General features: G+C 49.9%; 1 protein-coding gene across 1 annotated transcript; it reads right to left on the bottom strand.

Moving 5' to 3' along the window:
• Positions 1–16,974: 16,974 nt before the first annotated feature.
• On the bottom strand, positions 16,975–17,860 carry MAFA (MAF bZIP transcription factor A). Its single transcript, XM_065399567.1, is given in 2 exon segments — positions 16,975–17,020; positions 17,022–17,860. Coding segments are annotated over 2 exon segments (885 nt in total).
• Positions 17,861–20,757: the final 2,897 nt, after the last annotated feature.

Below are 20,757 nucleotides of genomic sequence, written 5' to 3'. Positions count from 1 at the left end.
AAGAATTGCTTGTTTGTTTTTACATCTTTAGCTATTAGCTCTTCGAAATCCATTTTTAACCCTTCTAATTTCCCTCTAATACACCGGCTTATTGACTTCGATAGGGTCACATGTAGTTGAGCAGTTCTGATTCCATCCAGGAGTGGGAGGTAGCATGCACATACACAAGATCATTCAGTAAAGCATTTTTATTTTTTTACATTAGCTGGGATGGGGCGAGAGAGATCATTTTAAATTACTGGTGTGATAATATTCTGCTCCTGTAGGATTTGGGAAGTTTTTCTTTGTTTTCTAAGGAAAGGGAGAGACCTTAAAGTTTGCTACTAAAAAGTAACCAGTTTTATTCCTCCCAGCTGCAAATATACACCCCCCTCCCCAGATCTTTCCACTATGGATTCCAGATAAATAAGTTAGAAAAGGCCATTTCCTATACCGAGAAATGTATAAATAATATTACCACTAGAGGGCATTCAAAACACCATGTGCATGTGTCGCATACTGGATTCACACAGGACAAACGCAAACTCGGATTCCCTCTGTTAAAAATACCAGATTCCTTTTCAAGAGCTGCCTAGCAAGACTTTATACTATTTAAAGACAAACCCCTATCTACATTGGGGCATTTTAGGAAACAGAAAATAGACTTGCAAGGCCTTCAGGGCAGGGACCCTGTATTCATGGTCAGTAAAGCACCTCACTTGCTTTGGGCGATATAGTAATAGCAGCTCTGACCACACAGTTATCAAATGTAGATGGCTAACGTTAGGCACGTAAATTCGTACTCAGGCACATTAGTCATGATTTGTATTGCAGCCGTGCCTAGAAGCCACGGCACAGAGTGCGACCCGATTACACTGAGCACTGCACACACAAAGGAAGGCTACGTCTACCCCACACACCACTTCCGGTGGCGTGTAGGATACGTGTAGCTACACATGGCAGTGAAAAGCAGGCTGCATCCACGCTGCGGTGTGTACTAACGTGTCAGCGACAGGCTCTTCCCCACTGTTGAAGCCTGTCCCTGCTGCCGGAGGCTTTTTCTGCAGCAGGGAGGCAGCAGGACACCAACCAGCTAAAAACAGCAGTGTAGACGGGAAGTGGGCTGGTAGAGCCTGTTCTCTACTCAGCCAGGCCTCACCATACACAGAGCTACTTAAACCTATACTGGGGGGGCCACCCGAGTACGTACTCTCCTGCCCGCTGCCGAAAGAAGTGTGCCGTGTAGACATGGCTTAAGAGCCAGTCCTTGCAATCTAAACAGAGGAAGGAAGTCATTCCAGGCACTTACCTTTGAAAATTTTGGTCTCCACGTTTATCTTCCATTTTCACATGTGGCCTCTTCTTCCTTGTTCAGGATCACCCAACTGGACAAGATGCTGAAATATTGTACCACGACAATGGGTGCAGAATAGATTGGACAGATAGATTATTATAAACAAATGGAACCACTACAGTGCTGCAAGCCCCAGCTGCTGGAGTCATGGGAATATATGGGAGTTTCATTTTTTAAGGAAGGAAAAATGTGACTCAAGTGCTTCTTAAGGGTTTCAAAACAAGAAGGTAAATGAAAACAACTCAGAATGTGAGTTTTTTAATTTCATGCTTTTTTAGCCAATGCCATGATTTTGCAGGGCCAGGCTCATGATTGTTTAGTGTCTGGGGTTGGAAACAGTGCACTTATTTGTGTTTATTGTGTGCATAAAGCAACAATAAAATAAAAGGGCTTTCCAGGAAAATTCCCTATTGGTTACTAAACTCAGCTGAGATTATTAAAACAGAAAGAAGCTTACAAAAAAGCCCATTAGAGTTGTATTTTGTTCACCCTTTGTTCTTCACTCAGTATGGACAGAAAAGCTAGCCTGGCCAACTTCATGGTCAGTTTCTGGTCAGTTTCACTTTCTGATTCACATGACACCTGGGTCCAAGGGATGATCCAGGTTACAGGACAGCTAAAGAAGGCTCAGTTCTCGCCCCATCTACAAATAACTTCACTTACTCTCAAACGACCATTTTTTAAAAAAAGTCAAGAGTTTTTTTATTCTTTAAAAACTGTTTAGGTGTCAAACTTTTGTTTTCATTTAGACTCCTTGAGAGTTTCCCTCGAAGGCTGATGAAAAAAAAAAAGAACTTTGGACCAAGTATCTTCTACCATTTGCATTTACTTTATGGCCCCTTTTCTCCATAAATATCTTTACTTTCACTCTATGCATCCGAAGAAGTGGGTTTTTACCCACGAAAGCTTATGCCCAAATAAATCTGTTAGTCTTTAAGGTGCCACCAGACTCCTTGTTGTTTTTGTAGATACAGACTAACATGGCTACACCCTGTTTCTTGAAGGGGGGTTGCCTGTTTGTGGATTTACAACTTATTGGGTTAGTGCAGCAGAACTGGTCCTAACTGCAAGTCTGCTTGATGCCTTCCTCCTTGGACACACAGTGGTGCGCTTTGCTAAACATTGGTTTGCATGTAGTGAGAGACAGACAGACAGACAGACCGACCTGCAGACTGCCACAGGTCCGTTTGAAAACTGATGAAACGAACACCTCTCAAACCCACGATCAATCAAAATCAAATTAACTCTGTTTCTCGACAGGCCACAAAGCAACATGTCTCACGTGTCTGACAGTTTGTTTTTTAGGTATAAATAATGGGGGGGCGGGGGGTAGGAGGCAGGCATGCTGTGGGGAGGTGTAAAAACAATATCTAAACAAAAACAGAATTCAAAGAACTGGAGAAAATTAAAAAAGTGTGTAGGGCAAAATACATAATCAAAACAGCATCTCAGGGTTATATACACAAATACATACTCTCTCATTGGCCAGCTCCTGGTCTCAGTTATGCTGGTTTAAATCCAGAGTAACTCCACTGAAGCCAATGGAGTTATACTCCAGATTTACATCAGTATAACTCCGTTCGTAAACAACCCCATCACCGTTAGCAGTTAAAATAATTTTATAATATACGATCAAACTTCGTTAGTGTTTATTCAGTCTTCTCGAGTTCACAAGTTCCATAATCCACGTATCCCAAACAGTCTCCTCGCCCTGCTTCTCGGCAACAATTTAATAGCCGAGTGTCGTAGGATGCTCTCATTTTACTAAGACGTCATGACTTCTGCAAAATACACTGCAGTACATTCAGTCGTATAACTAGGGAATATTAGTATCAATAATTAAAACTGAAGCTACACTTGGCAAATGAACGAGCAAAGTGTATTTTGTGGTGCATCATCGATTGTTTTATCTTGGTTGTCCGCTTATTTGCAAAATCTGGGTATCTACAATGATTTGTCTAATCATTCGTGCGAGATGACATGTGTTTTGCACACAGAGAACAATATATTTAGCGCACGCTCACGATGCACCGTCTCAGAGCATCACGGACATTTGAGATGGGAAAGCTCAGTTAGGTCATTTAGTCAGATCCAATAGGCAAGGCTGGGTTGCTCTTGTGGTTAAAGTACAGGAGTGGAAGTCATAAGAGCTGGGTCTACTCCTCGCTCTATCACTGACCTACCTACAGCCTGACCTTGGAGACGTCACTTCACCTCTCCAAGTCCCAGTTCCTCCATGTGCAACAATTTAATTTTGTACTACAATCTAGGACCAGCCCAAAGGTTTCCACACCTCAGCACAGATCTGAAAGCAGTTGTTTAAACCAATAAACTGCAGGACTCCCAACCAGAACGTGAAACTGATCGTAAACCAGCGTGAAACTGACGTCACTGCTCTCCCTTGTCCAAAGGCGGAGACGTGCAAAGGGCAGACACAGTGAAAAATAAAACTGAACGTTTAGAGTCTTTTCCACTTCAGTAATACAAGGTGATGCCCGTTATGCAGGGGCAACAATCCATTTATTCACAGTCTGGGGGGCCAGATCCGTAGCTGGCGTGAGGGAGCATCACTGGATTGACTTCGGTAGAGCTATGTCCCTTTACACCAGCTGGGGATCTGGCCTGTGATTTTAAGCTGACAGTGGCCCTTTAAAATTGCTCTCCACACCTCTGGTGAGGCTTAATGAAAGCTTGGAAAGCCCTAGAAAAGCCTCCCATGGAAGAAGCCACGTTCGTCATCAGTCATCCGCAGGAGTTCCCTACGGCACTTTCTCCGGTGCTTCGTCCATCCTAGTTTGAAATGACCCAGCCGCTGGGATGAGTCTCTAAGGCCTGATCTCGCTCCCATTGACGCCAGGCGTTCAAAGCCCTAAGGAGCATCCTTCAGAGTTGCAGCCCGAGGGAGGATGAAAACAGGCCCGGCCTACACAACAGCCTGATGCAAACATGCAGGGAAAGCTGGAGAGCGCTCCTGTCAGCTGTAAGACGTCTTAGTCCTCCACGCTGACTCCAACATGCGGAGGGGCTAATGTCCTAGCCTCAGTCCACTCGAGTCCTCAGCTCAACGAGGGAGCGTGGCTGCCAGTGGGAATGACTTATGGGGCCACCCCATCTGGGCCCCAGGGGATTTTTGGCCAGCCCCTAAGAGACACCATCAAGTCACCATGCCTGGCAGTCTCTCTCCAACAAAGCCTCCAGGACTGGAGGAGCAGGGGGTGGGCTGCAGAGTTGGGGGAGCCCTGGGCTGGTATAGCAGGTGATGGTGCAGGGTAGGTTCAGGAAGTATTGGCAGAGTAGGGAGGGGAGCCCGGGACTGGAAGGGCAGGCTGGCTCCGCTGGAAGAATTTGCACAGGCCCTGTCTGCGTGTGGCCCTCTAGTTCACCAGTTTCAGGGTGTCTTGTCCACTGTGCACATTTTACTCTTCAACTGAGGTACCCGGGTTCAGGGGCCTGAGGCCCTGAGAGTTTCCTGTGCTGTGTTCAATGCCCAATAAACCCTCCTGTTTTACGCTGGCTGAGAGTCACTCCGGGCTAGAGAACAGGGTTGCATCAACCCCTTTAGGGGGTGGAGGCCTCGGGGGTCCAGAGTGAGTGGACTCCCTGAGGGGGCCCACAGCGAGAGACAGACGTGCTACGGCTCAGAGAGGTGCGGCTCCAGGAGGTGGAGGGGCCTGATCCCAAGAGAGAGTGGACCCCCTCACTGAAAAGGGCACCCCTCACGGACCGCACGGGGCCAAGAGTGGGCATGATCTGTGAGTCCGTGACAGGTGTCTCCTGCATTACCATCACAGCCATGGCGTGCTCACTCCACTCTCTCTGCAACAAGACAGAGCCACATTCACGGGGTGCAGGTCAGAGAGATGCCCCCAACTCATTGCTCCACCAACACCACTCACCCCGTGCTCCGCCTGCTCCCCAGCAGACGGACGTGCAACGCACAAGAACGCTGCAAACTCCAAAGTCCCCTAGGGCTCTTCCAAAGCGAAGCACGAGATGAAGGGAAACCAGAGGGGCTACTGCCCCTTCCACATGATGGCTTCGCTCGGGGGAAACTGAGGCCCCCTTTGGCATGGGTGACATTGCAGGTGATGCTGTTCCTGCAGCACTACCCCTGTGCGGACAGTGCCGGGGGCTAGTGATTAGCTAGGGAGGGTGAGGGAAGAGCTGGGGAAGAAGACACTGCCCAAGGCGGGGTTAGGTGGCAGGAGGCACGTGATCCAGGGCAATGAGAAAGGTCACAGCTCCTCTTAGCCCTGCCAAAAGCATGGACACTGCAGGCTAATATCCAGGGAGAGGATTCCCGAGGGAACTTACAAGCCAGCAGCAAGGAGCCCTTGGGAACCGAGCTCTGAAGGGCAACTGCTGCTCGCAGCCCCTTGCTCAGACCCAGCCTGGGGAGAGCGACCTGATGGGAACCTCACACGCCGGCCTGGAATTGGGCTCAAACTCGGGGGCATTGTCATTCGCCTGCCCCATCCCCGCCCGAAGCGGATAAAGGCCCCGGGAGCATCTGAACGCTCGCCTTCCCGCCGGCGCTCAGAGCCCAGGGGTCAACGTGGCCTCTGTGAATCGTGCCCACTCTGGCCGTTGCTTCTACAGCGCCTTTCCGCCCGCAGCCACGGGCCACCGGGGAGCTGGGAAATGCAGCCACCCCGCATGTGGCATGGAGCAGCCAGGTGGCCAGCATTCTGAGCGGGAGGGGAAATCCAGACCAGGACACGGGGAAAGCCCTCGAACGCCCACACTCAGAGCCATGGATCCCCAGGATGCTGGTTTTTAAGGTCTCGTCTGACCGATCCAGACAGTGGCGCTCCAAGGGTTAAACGGAGTGCTTCCCCTCCCCACCCCCAACGGGGCCCAGAATCTGCTCTCTGCCTGGGGCGAGTGCGCGGAGAGCAGGATCCCAGCCTCGCTTGTTCAGGCCAGAAGAATTCCCCCGGCCCGTCAGGACTCCAGCAGCTGCCAAAGGCTGTGCGGCCTGCCAAGGAGGCTGCAAAACTCACCCAGCCTGTCCCCCTCCACGGAGGGGGCAGGGGACACAGACAGCAGGAGAATTCTCTGCAAACTGGAGCGCAGCCTGCCCTGCATTGGGGCTGAGCCAGGCCAGGATCTTGGCTGGCCCCTGTCGACAGCCAGGAGAGCTTAAAATAATATTGTTCCATTCCAAGAGCCGGAGTCAGGGCTGGATTATTAAGGGGGCTATTTTCAACGGGGAGGCTGGCCAAACCCCCAGGAGCTGACTCGGGCAGGATTTCGAGGGGGAAGAAGGAAGCGAAGCCGCAGCGAGAGCTGGGTGCATGGCCAGAGGAAGGGAGGGGCTGGTAACTCGCTGCAGCCTGTTACACGACTGGACCCCATCAGGGGAGTTCCACACAATCTATAGGGGAGGATAAATCACACTCCGCGCGCGGCCTGCACCAAACTCCCAGGCAGCGGCACTCTGGGGAACCAGCGGCTGTTGGTGGATTAAGCAGGAGGCGCTCAAACCAATTCCCCTCTGCTCCGGGTGGACAGATGTGTGCGCACCAGCTCGCTAGCCGCTCTCAAGCTTGTGGGCATGTGTGTTCGGGGAGGGCGGGGGGCGGGAAACCCAGGCCTAGGGGAGCAAGCTGAGAATGCACATACCGTTGTGTGCCTGGAAAATCGCTCACATAGTTGGGGTGTTTTCCAAGGACAATTTGCACAAGCAGTTTTGTGCATTGAACACAAGGCTCTTTTTACACATGGAAAACTTGGCGATAGATGGGGGGGGGAGGGGGGAGAAGAGAAGAAAGCCTAATGACCCAAGAGACTTCTTCCAGCATATTGTCTGTGTGCAGGCGTATACAATACTGTATGATAGTCATAATATTGTAGCTAGGGAGAAAATGCTGAAGGGGGATGATCTTACAGGCAAAATACACAACTAATATCGGGGGAGGGGGGAGCTCAGCAGATTTCAGCAAGGGAGGGGGGAAACTAGCACAGTGCCTTTAGTTGGGGGGGGGGGGGGAGAATTGGAGAAGGCAGCGGAAACCCCTGCATTTTTCTAACCCCCAAATGAGATTTACATCCCTTAAGAGAGGCATCCAGTGTGGTTTGGGACTTTCTAGCTTGTCGTGAGAGGGAGGGGGACACACGCTTTATAGATGTGATTTCACCCTCACCTCCATTTATTATTGGCATTACACAGCGGAGGAAAGAAGAATCTGTTGTCTACGAAGGAGAGAGAAATTGAAGAGGTGGATCCGAATCTGCCATCTGTAATACACTGACCCAACTCGGGCAAAAAGAATTTTTAGCTGAACTGTTCCACTCCCGGGGGTTAGGGTGGGGGAAGTGGTGGCTATTCATTCTACTGGGTCATTTGTTGGCGTCGCTCCGTGCATTGGGAGATTCAAACCTGTCAAACTGTCGTTCGCAATTTCAAATAAAAGACATTAGTCTTGTGCCAGCCCCAAACCACCTCCCTGTGGTTAAAATCAACAAAACTTTACGGACAGGGGAGGGGTTTGAATTTTGGAAGCACCATGTTTCAGACACAACCACTCGCCCCTGTGCCAAAGCATATCGGCACTAGGTTCATTAAACAGGGCTTAATTTGTGCCGGGTCATGCCTGGGCCGAGCCCCGGCGCCTCTAGGCTTGGAAGTTCATAGCCCCGGCGCCTCTAGGCTTGGAAGTTCATAGCCCCGGCACCTCTAGGCTTGCCGTCAGTTATGAAAGTCAATAAATTGCTTTAGCCCCGGCACCTCTTTCATTACAAATTAAGCCCTGTCCTTAAGCCATTGGCATGGAAGCCCCTCTATTTCTATGGGGAAAAGTCTCCGTTCCCGCCCTCACCCTAAGACTCCTAAGGAAACCGGCGACCCGAGAGACTGGCCCACGCGCCAGCCTGCTGAAGTTTAATGGGGGGGAAACGTGGCGTATGCTTTCTTTTGCTGTATGCAAAGGCATCACATTAACCCAGGACTGAAACAGGCAGGGCTAGAGCTGCGGCAGCATTGAGGGGTTACGCTCGTCTACGCCCAACCAGGCAGTTGTTGGTGGTTGTGCTGACGCTTGTGATCAGTTTTGAATTGCAGCCTGGAGGGTGCTTTCTAATGCGAGGCCAGGGGACAGCCCGGTAGCGGGAGGGGGGTAGGGCTGGGCAAAGTGGTTGGGAGAAAACGGAGCCGGGGTGTTGTCTTGTTTTCAGTGTCTCAAGCGAGACTAGAGCGTAGGGCCCAATCCCGGACTGCTAGGGAAGGTGGTGGTGACGAGCAGGCTTCCTTCCACCTCCGTAGGATCGGAGTCTGGTTAGGCCTGGCCGGAACCTTTGCCTCAAACTCCATTTGAATCCGTCTGAGGCTGGCTCACCAGCCGCTATTGGCGGCACGGCAACTCCGAAACAGCCCGGCGCGAACAATGCGGCTCCGGCTACAAGGCCATGCTTGGGATGCAAGGCCAGAGAGGAATCCACAGGGCACCCGCCCTGCCCCACACATGGGCACACCACACAGTCACAGCCCTTTCCTTTTTTGGAGGCAAGTTTCAGGGACAACATTGGGAAAAAAATAAACCAGAGACCGAAAAGGCACAGCTGCTGCTGCTGCAAGGGGACTGGTCATCTCCCCTAACGCCTCCTCTCCCCTCCCCCCGCACCAGGCCTGCCCCTGGAACCTGTCCGGAACTCAGTCGTGGGGGTCTTGGATACATGGACAAGCCTCCCAGCCTCTCGCCCGCCGGCCAAAAAAGGACTGTGACTTAAAGAGCAGCTTAGACGCAGTTAGGAAAGGGGGTTCCTGGGTAGGTGAAAACCAAGGGCTGTTTCTAGCAGAGAGTGGGGTTACTCGCCACTGAAGCACGGTGGATTGCTTGGCTGTTTTCCTAGAAGACCTGCTCTAGGAATGACTGGGAGCCGTTCTCGGGCCTGTGTTACACAGGGGGTCAGCCGACACCATCACCTTTGGCAATGGAAGCTAGGACTCGCTTTTGTCAACAACCTTCTCGGAAGTCGGGTGGGTCGGCAAAGTGGGGGGCAAGCCCCAGGGAACTGGCGTACCATGGCACCCCCTCTAGGGCCGCCGAGAGGCCGATTGCACTGGGTGGGAGCTGATACGTTCCCGTTCCATTTCCGCAGGGAGTCAGGAGGCCTTGCTTCTATTCCTGGCTTGGCCACCGACTTGCCGTGTTGCCTTAGGCAACTCGCTTCATCTTCTGTTGCCTGTTTCACCATCTGTAAAATGGGGCAGCGGTGGGTACCCGCCCCTGTGAAGTGGTCTGAGGTCTAGGGATGGAAATTGCTAAAAATTATTAGACACATTCCCCCCACCCCACCCAGCAGAGCTGCAAGAATCAGACCCCCACAAAAGGCTCCTGCGTTCGTTAGGTAGGTGCTGGTGAATAAACAGGCACCAACATAGGGGCAGAAACATTTCAGCCCTGACCCCCTGGTTCCCAGAGTCTGAAGCAGGAGGCCAGTGCCCATTCCCCAGCACTGAGAGCTCAGGCCATGCACAGAGAAGGAGAAATCACTGGGTATTTCTCAAATCTCTCGGGCTGCTCAGGAAATGCATCTGGGCTCAGCTCCGCTCCCATCAGAATCAATGGCAAAACTCCCATTGATTTCAACAGGAGCAGAATCGGGCCCACTCCCACTGGATATTTTGTCAGTGTGCTGAGAAAAGCAGCAGCAATCACGCAGGCCAAGTGACGATGGGAGCACTTGGAGCCAGGAAGCCTAACCATGAGCTAAAACCCAGGAGTTTCTGCCCTGCGAATGAATGCATTGTGCATTGCACGGGGCTGTCCTGTATCCCGGGATGGCCAGCGAGCTGGGTTTCTGACCTGACTCGACGCAGTTCTTCTTTCACTGGGCCGTGTCCTGATTTGCTCCATTCCCTCGAGCTTTATTCCTGTTACTTCCTCACAGCGGGTTTGGCCACAAATTACCCAGTTCAAAAACAAAGCAAGTGTTTAGCTCCAGAGCTAAAGATTCAAAGAGAGAGGGAGAGGGAGAGGGACCACAACTCTCAAGGACGGGGCGGGGGGCAGGGTTTGCCCCTTACTAATAAGAAATAAATAGAGCGCATGAATATACACAGAGAGACGGGATGGAAAATGTCACTGTTTATGTAACTCTCTCTTTTGTGTGCCAGTAACGAGGCAGGAACTGTTCGACACACTCCCCCTGCCCTGTGCCAGGCAGAGCTGGACTCTGAAAATTAAACCGGAAGATTTCGGTAATTGACTAGCGTACCAGTCCGCTTGGCGTGTGTCTATAAATATATGGGGCATATACACACATATATAGGCAAGTTGTGTCGCTACCGTGCCCTGCGTAGGCATGACCCACGCCGACGCTGTGTCTGGATCAGACCTCGATTTTCGGAACGTCTTTTCTCCGAAACCCCATTCTCTGAAATGAGGCCACATCGCCTTACACAAATCATTTACATTCCCCCCCCCCACACACACACACACACTTCGCTGAGATCAATTAACTTCATGTCCCGCAGTTCCTTGGATAGTATATTATGGTAAGCTGAGGGCTAACGCCAACCGCCGTTGTCACAGAGAACGCACTACAGCAGGGAGACCGCCACCAATGTCCATCGGACGTGGGGGCACGGAAAAGGGAGTTGTCACACTTTAACCCAAAAGGTACAATGGAGTCACTGTGTAAGTCAAGATTTCTGCTCACTCAGACGCTCTAAGGGCTTGTGGTTTCATTGGGTGATCTGGGAAGCAAGGTCCCAGCTCAGCCCAGAGACGAAGCGCAAGCAAGTCCGGATTGAACCGGATTAAATTGTATTTGGTCTTTTATTCTGCTCCTGTGGGCCATGCCCTTGAGCAGGGGTGTGATGGGGGAGTGAAGACAGTCATGTTAATACTAAATCGCATGTAATAGAGGGGAGAAATATTCGCCGATAGATTTCAAGCTAAAGAACGGCCAAAAAGCAACTCAACTATTCCTTCTGCGGAAGAAGTAGTCACAGTTCCTGGGCCTATCCGAGCACGAGATATTCTCACTCAATAAGCAACTAGACTAAGTGACTATTGACTGGTCTATAGGCAGCTGAATGACCGGTACGCTACTTAAAAAAGACTGGATTGTAATGGGGAATCCATGGAGTTAATTAATGCTTGAATATCATATGCGCACACGCACCCACAGTAAAATTGCCAAATGTGAAGTTAACTGATCTCAGTGGAGTGCAAGGGAGTAAGTGTACATGATTCACGGAGGACCATGTACACACACACACACACACACAGAGAAAGCGGCTAGATCACATGGGACACAATCCAAACAGAGAGTCAGATCCACAATGGAGCCAACCTAATTTTCACCAGAAGATGATCTAGCCCAAAGACGGGCAATATTACAAACCCCTTCTTTGTGGGTGTGAAAACTTTCCTAGCCTTTGTTTTCAGAGACACACTTTTAAAGTCCTATCAACTCCAATCGGGCTGCTGTCACGCAGCTTCATTTTCAGTCGCTCGCCTAAAGAGTGATTGCTTCGGAGCTAATGAGTCTCAAGTCATTATGGTGGGGGAGGGGGAAGCCCCTCTCCTAGAGTGAAACCCCTTTCCCTCACCAACTTTTCCGCTCTCCTTATTTAGTAACACCCACTGGCTTGGGCCGGGACCGCTGGCTGAAAACGCAGAGGTGGGGGTTAAGGGTGGAAAGATGCAGGGGAATGACGAGGGACTTCTATTGCAGGGGCTTGGGACCCAGCATAGACTAAGTAAACGTTGGGGATCTGACAACCCACAGTCACCGTCTCACAATGAAATGGGGAAATTAAACTAGAATTGAATAAAAACTAAAAAAAAAAAAGGCTTCAGGGTCATCACCACCAGGGAAGGGCCCTGAAACAAAACAAAACAAAAAAATAGGCAAAGCAGCAAGTGGTGCAATTTACAAGACGAAATTCGATGATCAAAGCTGGTATCCGTTCCCTGGCTTTAAAAGAAACAGCGCCAGTTTCCTTCCCAAAAGGCTTCCTCGTTGTTAACACTTGCGGCCGTTCATCAAATCCGAAAGACTGACCCAAGTCCAGCACAAATTACACCTACCCAGGCCCTGCCCTGTCCATTTGAGAGAAACCATGCCATTAACACTGTCCGAATCCCCGTGGGGTGTGTGTGTGTGTGTGGGGGGGGGGGGACACGGACTTCCACATGGTAAAAAGACACCAAGAAGACAGAAAACAATTCTGGGATGGACTGACTGATGTGTTTCCCCCCATCTTTGCCAGGGATACTCGCGTGCTCAACCTGCACCGGCAGGTTTTGCAGGAATCTTACATTTTTACTTTCCTAGAGAGCGTCTTTCTATATGTTCAGGGCCCAATCCTGCTCCCACTGAAGTCAGTAGCAAAATTCACCAGGATGTCGGAGCAGAATCAGGATTAGGCCCTTATCTATATAGCATATGGATCTCTCTCTCTGTGGATATTAAACCTCTGGATTTCGAGATTCCGATCTAGTCTGTAGCGGACACACAACAATCTCTCTCTCTCTCTCACACACACACACACACACACACACAGGGCGCCTGCAAATCCACAAAAAAAAAGGAATCTCGTTAACTGTCCATATCATGAGGCAACAAATATTTGCCTAAAAAGGAGCTGAACGATTCGGGGAGAGAAATGCCCACAATATTTAGGACGGTGGGAGGGGATCGAACTGGAAGGGAAATTAACAAGGGGAGAAATTTAGGCTGAGTATTCAGGGTGGATGCCCCCTCGCTTGGGTTAGATAAACTAGGCTGGATAAAGCACTAGGGGAAAGAACAATACAGACCAAGCCTGTCCTGGCCAAGAGAATGAACTGGATGAGCTAATCAGTCTTTCCCATCTTTAACTTCTGTGACTGATCTATAAAAGGTGCCAGGCAGGCAGCCGCACCAGCAGCATTGCCACGCTCCCATTCACCCTCCATCCTCAGTCCCAGCGTCACATTTATTGCCATTTTCCCCTCCCATTAAATAAAACTGGTGCGATGCCGAACAGATGCCAAGCGTCCATTTCAGCTTCCCTCAAGCAAAAAAAACCCTTCTTCCTCCAGGCCAAGGAGACTGTCCTCGGGGAACGGCTTTCCAACTCTGCACCCTGAAATGGAACCAAAGCCTCCAGCCAGCGATCCATTTCGCATCTGCAAAGTGAAGCAGCACAAAGTCTAAAGCAAGCCCGCCAGACTCAGAGAAACTGGGGAACAATTCAAAAATCAGACTGAAAAAGGGACCGGGGCGGGGGGGGGGGGGGGGGGAGAGTTTGTGCCAAAGCAGAAGCCTTCTGGTTTATTTTTTTAAATATTTGAAACACTCAGATTTTTTCCCATTTGTTTAGCACACAAAAAAAAAAAATCAATTAGTACTGGGGATTTTAATTGGCACCCAAAAGATTCCCTCCCGTGAGGATCGCCACCACAGGCATGTTTAACAAACAAATTAAATCCACTATATTTCTGGTCATTTTATAGTAATTTAAAGCCATTCACTGCTTGTTCTTCTATTTTTAAAGTGCAGTTTAACATATTAGTTTGGGGAGGATTTTTTTTTTTAATTAAAAATTCTTAAACAATATCCAAAAGGGGAAATTAAACCATTTATTGCCATTTAAAATAAGTCAGTCAATGGACTGATTTGGGTATCAGAGAGAGACAGCATTAAACACTATTGAGAGCATTCGTTTGGTGTGGAAATAATTCTTTGTTTAAAAAGAAAATTATTTCACTGGTAAGTGCGGAAAAAATGCTCCGATTTCTGATCAAATCCTTTATCATTCTAAATCTCAGCACTCTGAAAATTAAAATGGAGATGTAAAACATGCACTTAAAAAATGTTCAATTTAATAGTCCTTTTTAAAAACAAACTTTTTAAACAAAGCATATCCCATATATTGAATGAGTCAGATAAAGTGTTTCTGATTTTTTTTTCTTTCAAAGTGTAAAACCACCACTTAATTCCAAGGACTCTCTCCCAAAATTTAATTTTTCAGCATTTAAACAAAAAATAAATCAGGCTAATAAACTGTGAGGTTTTAAAATTATTTCACACCAAATCTTTGGAAATGAAAAAGTACCAGAAATAGCACTAAAATGTTTTCAAAATTTTCCCCCCATAGATGAAAACTTGGGAAGAAAAATTATGAGCCTAAACGTATTTTTTTACCATTAATATCTTGCTTCTCCAAACACACCAACTGTATTTTTAAAGTGCTGTCCTTTAAACTAAACTAGAAAGCTAAACATCACCCACAAGAATAAGAAAGTGCATCTTTAAAAATGGACAAAATATTGATGCATTTGTTTAAAAAAAAGTGTCAATTTTTACCATGCTTTCCAAATATATCAATTTTTTGGGTTAATTTTTTAAACTGGAAAACGAATTTTTAATGTGGGAGTTTACACGGTTTCATCTATAGCCACCAAAACAAAGTTAAAATAATTTCCTAACTATTCATTCACAGTCCAAGGTTTGCGATTGCATATATTTCCCTGCCTTTGTATTTAAACTCAAACTCACATTTGGATTAATCCATCACATTTCTTTCTGGTACACAAAGCAAAGAAACGAGTGTGCTTTAATTTCCCCCAAACATCTAATCCGAAAGAGACAATCACCACTGTCACCAGTGCAAAAATTTCAAATGATGTCCCCTCCCTACAAAAACTAGGAAGGCAAAAAAAGATAGGTATGTCTAAAGAGATTTATTTTTCGTTCGTCCGTAGCAAATGAAAGCTAAAATGAATTTTTGCATTGATGCCTGAACACAAAGGAAACAATTCAAAGAACAAACAAAACAAAAAAAAGATATAGGTGTTTTTGAGGTTGCAATAGCCCACAAGGCTCAACAGCAGTTTATATAAAAAGACTTAACTGAAGCTCTAGATGAATATAAGTTCTATCTTGATGCAACACAGTTAAAACCATCAGAAATTGAAACAAACTGGTTATTTAAAATGCTTTGCACAAGCAGCACCTAAAATGCACCAGTTCACACGTGGTTTGTTTGTTTTTAAGACTTTTACAGTTTTCCCTAAGATTTCCTTTTTTAAAATAAGCAACTTGTTAAAAACCCCAACTGCTATGCATTTTTTTTTTTTTACTTTCACACAAAGCATAATTGCAAGATTGCTTTTTTTTTTTTTTTTGCAAGAAATAATGTGCATTTTCTTTTCTTTTTTTAAATCATCAAGGTTAAAATAATATTGTTTCCCAGGGGTTAATAAATAAATCTGGTGCATAGTGATATAGCAGCCAACTGATTGCAGTCCATATATTACTATATTGCCTTTCAGGTCATCTTAGAATGTTAACTTTTTTCCAATATTTTTAACAGCATAGATAATTTTAAATCTCTATAAAACAGTATTATTTAATCCAATTGATTCCTGTATATAGTGCATTCGGCTTTTTCAACATAATTAAATTAATTAATTCTTATATTATTTGCATGCTATTACATACAAACTTTCATTAAGACTTGTGATTTTTTTTTTTAAGTTTTTTTTTTTTCTTAAATCACCAAGCAAAATATAGGCTCAGAAAAAAAAAAGGGCAAAAAACTAACTAAATTCTACATATGTACAAGTGGACACCTTTAAATAAGTTAAGTCTGGCTCAGGTTTCCTTTTTAAAACAACAACAAGAATTATTAGTAAGAAAAGGAAGGAGATAAAAAGCAGGTAAACTCAACTCTTTTTTGGAGTCTGAAGTCCCAAGATATATATTCCAGTCCCTTTTGTGAGTGTTTTGCTGCACTGTTCCACTGAGAGAGAAAACATCACTTTGCAAACATTTTAAGACTATTTGTTATTTAAGATGCACCCAAAAAGAGTGCTGCAAACTAAAAACTGACCGTTGGGAAAAAACAAACAAAAATATTACCAAGAAAAAAAAAACTGGATCATGCTTTTTCTTCATCTGTTCTAGTAGAAAAGAAGGGGAGATTATTGAAATACCATACATGTCCTGCATGCAGGATTGCTTAAAAAGTCTTCTAAGAACCACAGCTAAGTTGCGGAGTTCCTTGGGTGCTGCTTTATTAATTAGTACGATTATTAAGAAGAGTATATAGGAGGATTTCATTATGATGCACCTTTTCTCCCAAAACGATTTTGGTTGGTTACCCAGTTTTCCAGGAGGAAAAAAAATTTCAGAGGTTTGCTCATTTCCCCCCCTATTGCTTCAAGTCTTTGAAAGTTCAGTTTGTCTCTCCCACCAGCCAAAGCTTTGTCTGATCTTGGGGGGGGGGGTGGTTTTTTTTTAAAGTTTTCGTGATCACAATGTTTTAAGACTCGGGAGTGAGCGTGTGACGGTGTTTGGAGGCGGCTCGCACCTTGCTGCCTCGCCTCTCCAAGTCCTAGAGACGTACAACTGCAGGAGGAGGCGCTGGGGGAACGGGCAGGACCCCGGGGCTCCGGCTGGAACGGAGGCGAGCTCACAGCGGGGCTGAAGCTTTGGTGGGCAGCCCAGGCGGGGAGGGAAGGAGACGCAAGCGGGGGGGACCTTGCCCTGCACGGGGTGCGCGCCTGCTGGGTGAGTTTGTTGGCAGCCCGGAGACACACACAAGAACACGAGTCTATGTACAGCAGCCAGCCCCTCTATGGACACGGCGGGCGAGTCCCGGCGGGAGCTGGGGAGGGCGAGGACCCCCCCTTCCCCGTTCACATGAAGAACTCGGCCGAGGCTTTGGGGGCAGCCTGGGGGGGGCGGCTCCCGGGGGAAGCCGCGGCCGGCCAGCTTCTCGTACTTCTCTTTGTACAGGTCCCGCTCCTTGGCCAGCCGGGAGACCTCCTGCTTGAGCTGCTCCACCTGGCCCTGCAGCTGGCACTTCTCGTTCTCCAAGATGTGCCGCTGCTGGACCCGCTTGTAGCGGCAGGACTGGGCGTAGCCCCGGTTCTTCAGCGTGCGCCGCTTCTGCTTGAGGCGGATCACCTCCTCCTTGCTGAAGCCCCGCAGCTGGCGGTTCAGCTCCCGCACCGACATGCTGACCAGCTGCTCGTCCGAGAAGCGCTCCTCCAGCCGCAGGTGGTGGTGCGGGTGCGCCGCGTGCGGGTGCGCCACGTGGTGGTGGTGGTGGTGCGGGTGGTGGTGGTGGTGGTGCCCGGCCGGGGCCGCCTCCTCGCCGGGGAAGCCCTGGCCGCGGAAGCCCTCGTAGCCGTGCAGCGGGTGCGGGTTGCCGATCAGCGCCTCCACCGCGTCCTCCGGGGTGAGGTTCAGCGCCTCCGGGTTGAGCGGGTGCTGGTAGCCCGACATCCAGTAGAGATCCTCCAGCGGCGCCTTGCCGGCGCTGCCCGGGTGCGGGGCGGCGCCGGGGCCCGGCTGCCCGCCGGGGCTGGGCGCGCAGAAGCTGGGCGAGGAAGGCACCGAGGAGCAGGGGGTGCTGAGCGGGGTGGAGGAGAGCGAGCCCGCGGGCAGGCGGTGGCAGAAGCGCTCGGCCTCGGGCGGCTCCTTCTTCACCTCGAACTTCATCAGGTCGAAGTCGTTGACGTACTCGATGGCCAGCGGGCTGGTGGGCAGCTCGCCGCTCATGGCCAGCTCCGAGGCCATCTCAGTCCATGCACCGGCGGCGCGGGGCTGGCCCTGCCCGGCGGGGGCTCGGCTGCGCCCGCCCAAGGGGCCCAGGATCTGCCCGGCGCAGCCCGCCTGCAAAGCGGGGAGCCGCTCGCCTCCCGCTGGAGCTGGGACGGGGCCGGGTTACTGAATAGATCGAATGGTGTGTGCCGTTCAAAGGCTCAGCGGGGAAAGTTGCACCCGGTGCATGGGGGGAGCCGCAGGCAGAGAGGCGAGGGGAGAAAGCGACAGACGCGAGCTCGGGGGGGTGTCTTCAGAGAAAAGTTGCGCTGCCGGGGAATCCGGATCGGAGGGGCTGCTGCGCCTGGTCCCCGCCCGGTGGGCAACTGCTCTCGCACCAGTGGCTTTTTGGTGCCCGCCTCTCTCTTCTCGCCTCCGGCTTTGCAGACAAGAGCCCCCCGAACTCTGCCTTGCCACCCCCCCCCCACGGCTCTGCAGGCAATGGGCAGCAGCCCTCTCCCCCCCCCCCCCGGGGCTGACTGCTCAGTGCAATGGCCCCCCGCCAAGACACAACGCTGGGCAATCGCCACCGAGGGGGTCTCTGCCTGTGGCCCCCTTCCCCTGCGCCCCACGCTCAGCTGCGGCACCGCCCACGGGCACGTCTCCCGCTTTGCCAGTACTGAAGTGCTGAATGGAGCACTCTGCCTTTTATAGGGAGCAATGCCTGGCCCCGCCTCCCCGGGCGGGGGCAGCCGCCTCCCCACCTATAACAGCCAGTGCAATTTGCCTATCCCTATAGCAACCCTGGGGCCAGCTGTCAGTCTCCTGCGGGAACAGCTGTAAGGGAGGGGAAAGGGAGGGCAGGGAAAAGGTCCCTCCAGTGGCCATGCACGGGAATAGCATAAATAGAGCTAGGAATCTACTCTAGTGTAAGTGGCTGCTCCCCAGTCCCCCGCCCCCCTCAGTTCTCACAGCAAATCCAGAGCCCAGGGCTCATGGCACCCGGAGATTCTCTGAACAATTCGTTTAGCCTTAAATGCATGCCACAAGCCCAGGCATTTTTATTTTACTGTATGCAAAGATCTAGTCTAATACTAGTCTCCCTTTGAATTCATCAGCCCCAGGGGCAACGGGAAGAAATAAGTTTGACAATAAAGACAGATTTCTTGGCCCTTCAGAGCCAGCTGTGCTCCTTTACCAGGACAGTAAAACTGGGTTTTCACTTTGTAACCTTGCTATGCACCCGCAGGAAAGGTCAATGCAACTCTTCCTCCCTCCCCCCCCCCCCCCATACAAACCCATCCTCACGCCACTCCCCCCCCACCCCCCAACACAAATACATAAGCAGGCAGGCACACCCCAAGTGTGTCCACGTTTGTGATGCTGTTACCCATAATAATTATATTCCAAAAGACACCTGCTCCGATACGCCCCACAGTTCTCCCAACGCACCTATGGGGATGTAAAAATGACTTGCAAACCACACACCACAACACAGGTGCACACGGCAGGGCAATGCATCCCTTCCCCCCCCCTCACACTGTCTCTCTCTCTCTCTCTCACACACACACACACACACACACACACACACACACACACACAGAGCCCTCTGCATTCCTGGAGCTCTGTACAATAAAAACACAAACTTCAATACACATATTGCATCTAGCTCCATAGGTGTACTGGGAGATATCACATACATCTTAATACCCACAGATTGCACACATCCAAGACACATTTCAATACACAGTAGGTGCCACACCAATTGACACACACCCCGACACTGTATTTTTTCCCAGTACCCCAAAGGGCAGCAAGCAGCCCAGGCATACATATAGGCCCTGCCTCTACACACACACACACACACAGGTCCAGTCCACCTGCCTCAAATCCCACAACCAATACATACAGGCTGACAAACTGCAATAACCAAAGGCTTCCCCCTCTGAGGGTAGGCAGTTCCCATGTCATACGTGTTGGCAGGGGGGTTCGTTGGGGTTGTCATAAGCTAGTTAAAATGCCCTGCCTTTGCTCTCAGCAAATTGTAACTTTCCGACCAGGCCTCGGCCAAGCAAAAGGAAAAACCCTCCCTCAAAAGAGAAGGGAAAAACCCAGAACGTGGCTTATTGATTTCAAATATCTGCAGTGTCAGATTTCGCATGAATTAGAGTCTAACAACCCAGCCCGCTGCAGGGCTCGTTGTCTCTCCATCAATCCCACGTTCCCTGGGCCAGCACCAAACCCGCTCCCCGGGTGCAGCAGGCTGGCACGCCCCCCAAATCCCGTGCCAAAAATCCTCTAGCCACTGGCCAAAATCCCACAGCCCCAGATTTAGCCAGGGGGGAAATAACACAGCCACGCAGTTCCCATTCCCCTCACCAGTGTCAGTTCACAGAGATAACAGCAGGATTTCCAAGTGGGGCGATTCACTGTTCGTTTCGCACCGCCGCCCCGGCGAGGTCGGGATTCATCTCTTTTTGCCCACACCACACAGCTGAGTCAGGATCAGGGGCCGAACCCCAGCGTGAAGGCCCAGAGACCTTGTCCGTTGCTGCTCCAGGAAGAGTGCCCGTTCGTTCCATGCATGTGGCCAGTCCACCCTGCAGGCCGGGCAGAACAAGCAACGGGGTGGGGTCCTGGTGTCAGAGAGGCCAATCAGGAGCGTATCTGGACTCTGCTCCCAGCAACCATGCTTGGGGAGGGAGCCCTTGGCCTGCACTGAGGGTTTGGGGCTGGAAGCGCGTCCATGGGAAGATGACCAGAAGCTCCCAGGTCTGACTTTACTATAGAGTTTCTCCACAATTTAGGGAAAGGATCCAACCCTGAGGGAGGAAAATTATCCCAGCACAGTGTCCCCCAAGCCAGGTTATAGTCATGGCATGAACACTGCAGATGGCATGATTTAGTTGGGGATTGGTCCTGCTTTGAGCAGG

The sequence above is a fragment of the Emys orbicularis genome, chromosome 2 (genome assembly GCF_028017835.1).
Source record: "Emys orbicularis isolate rEmyOrb1 chromosome 2, rEmyOrb1.hap1, whole genome shotgun sequence".
In the NCBI taxonomy this organism is placed as follows: domain Eukaryota; kingdom Metazoa; phylum Chordata; order Testudines; family Emydidae; genus Emys; species Emys orbicularis.
This window is presented reverse-complemented; position numbering and strand designations above follow the sequence as displayed.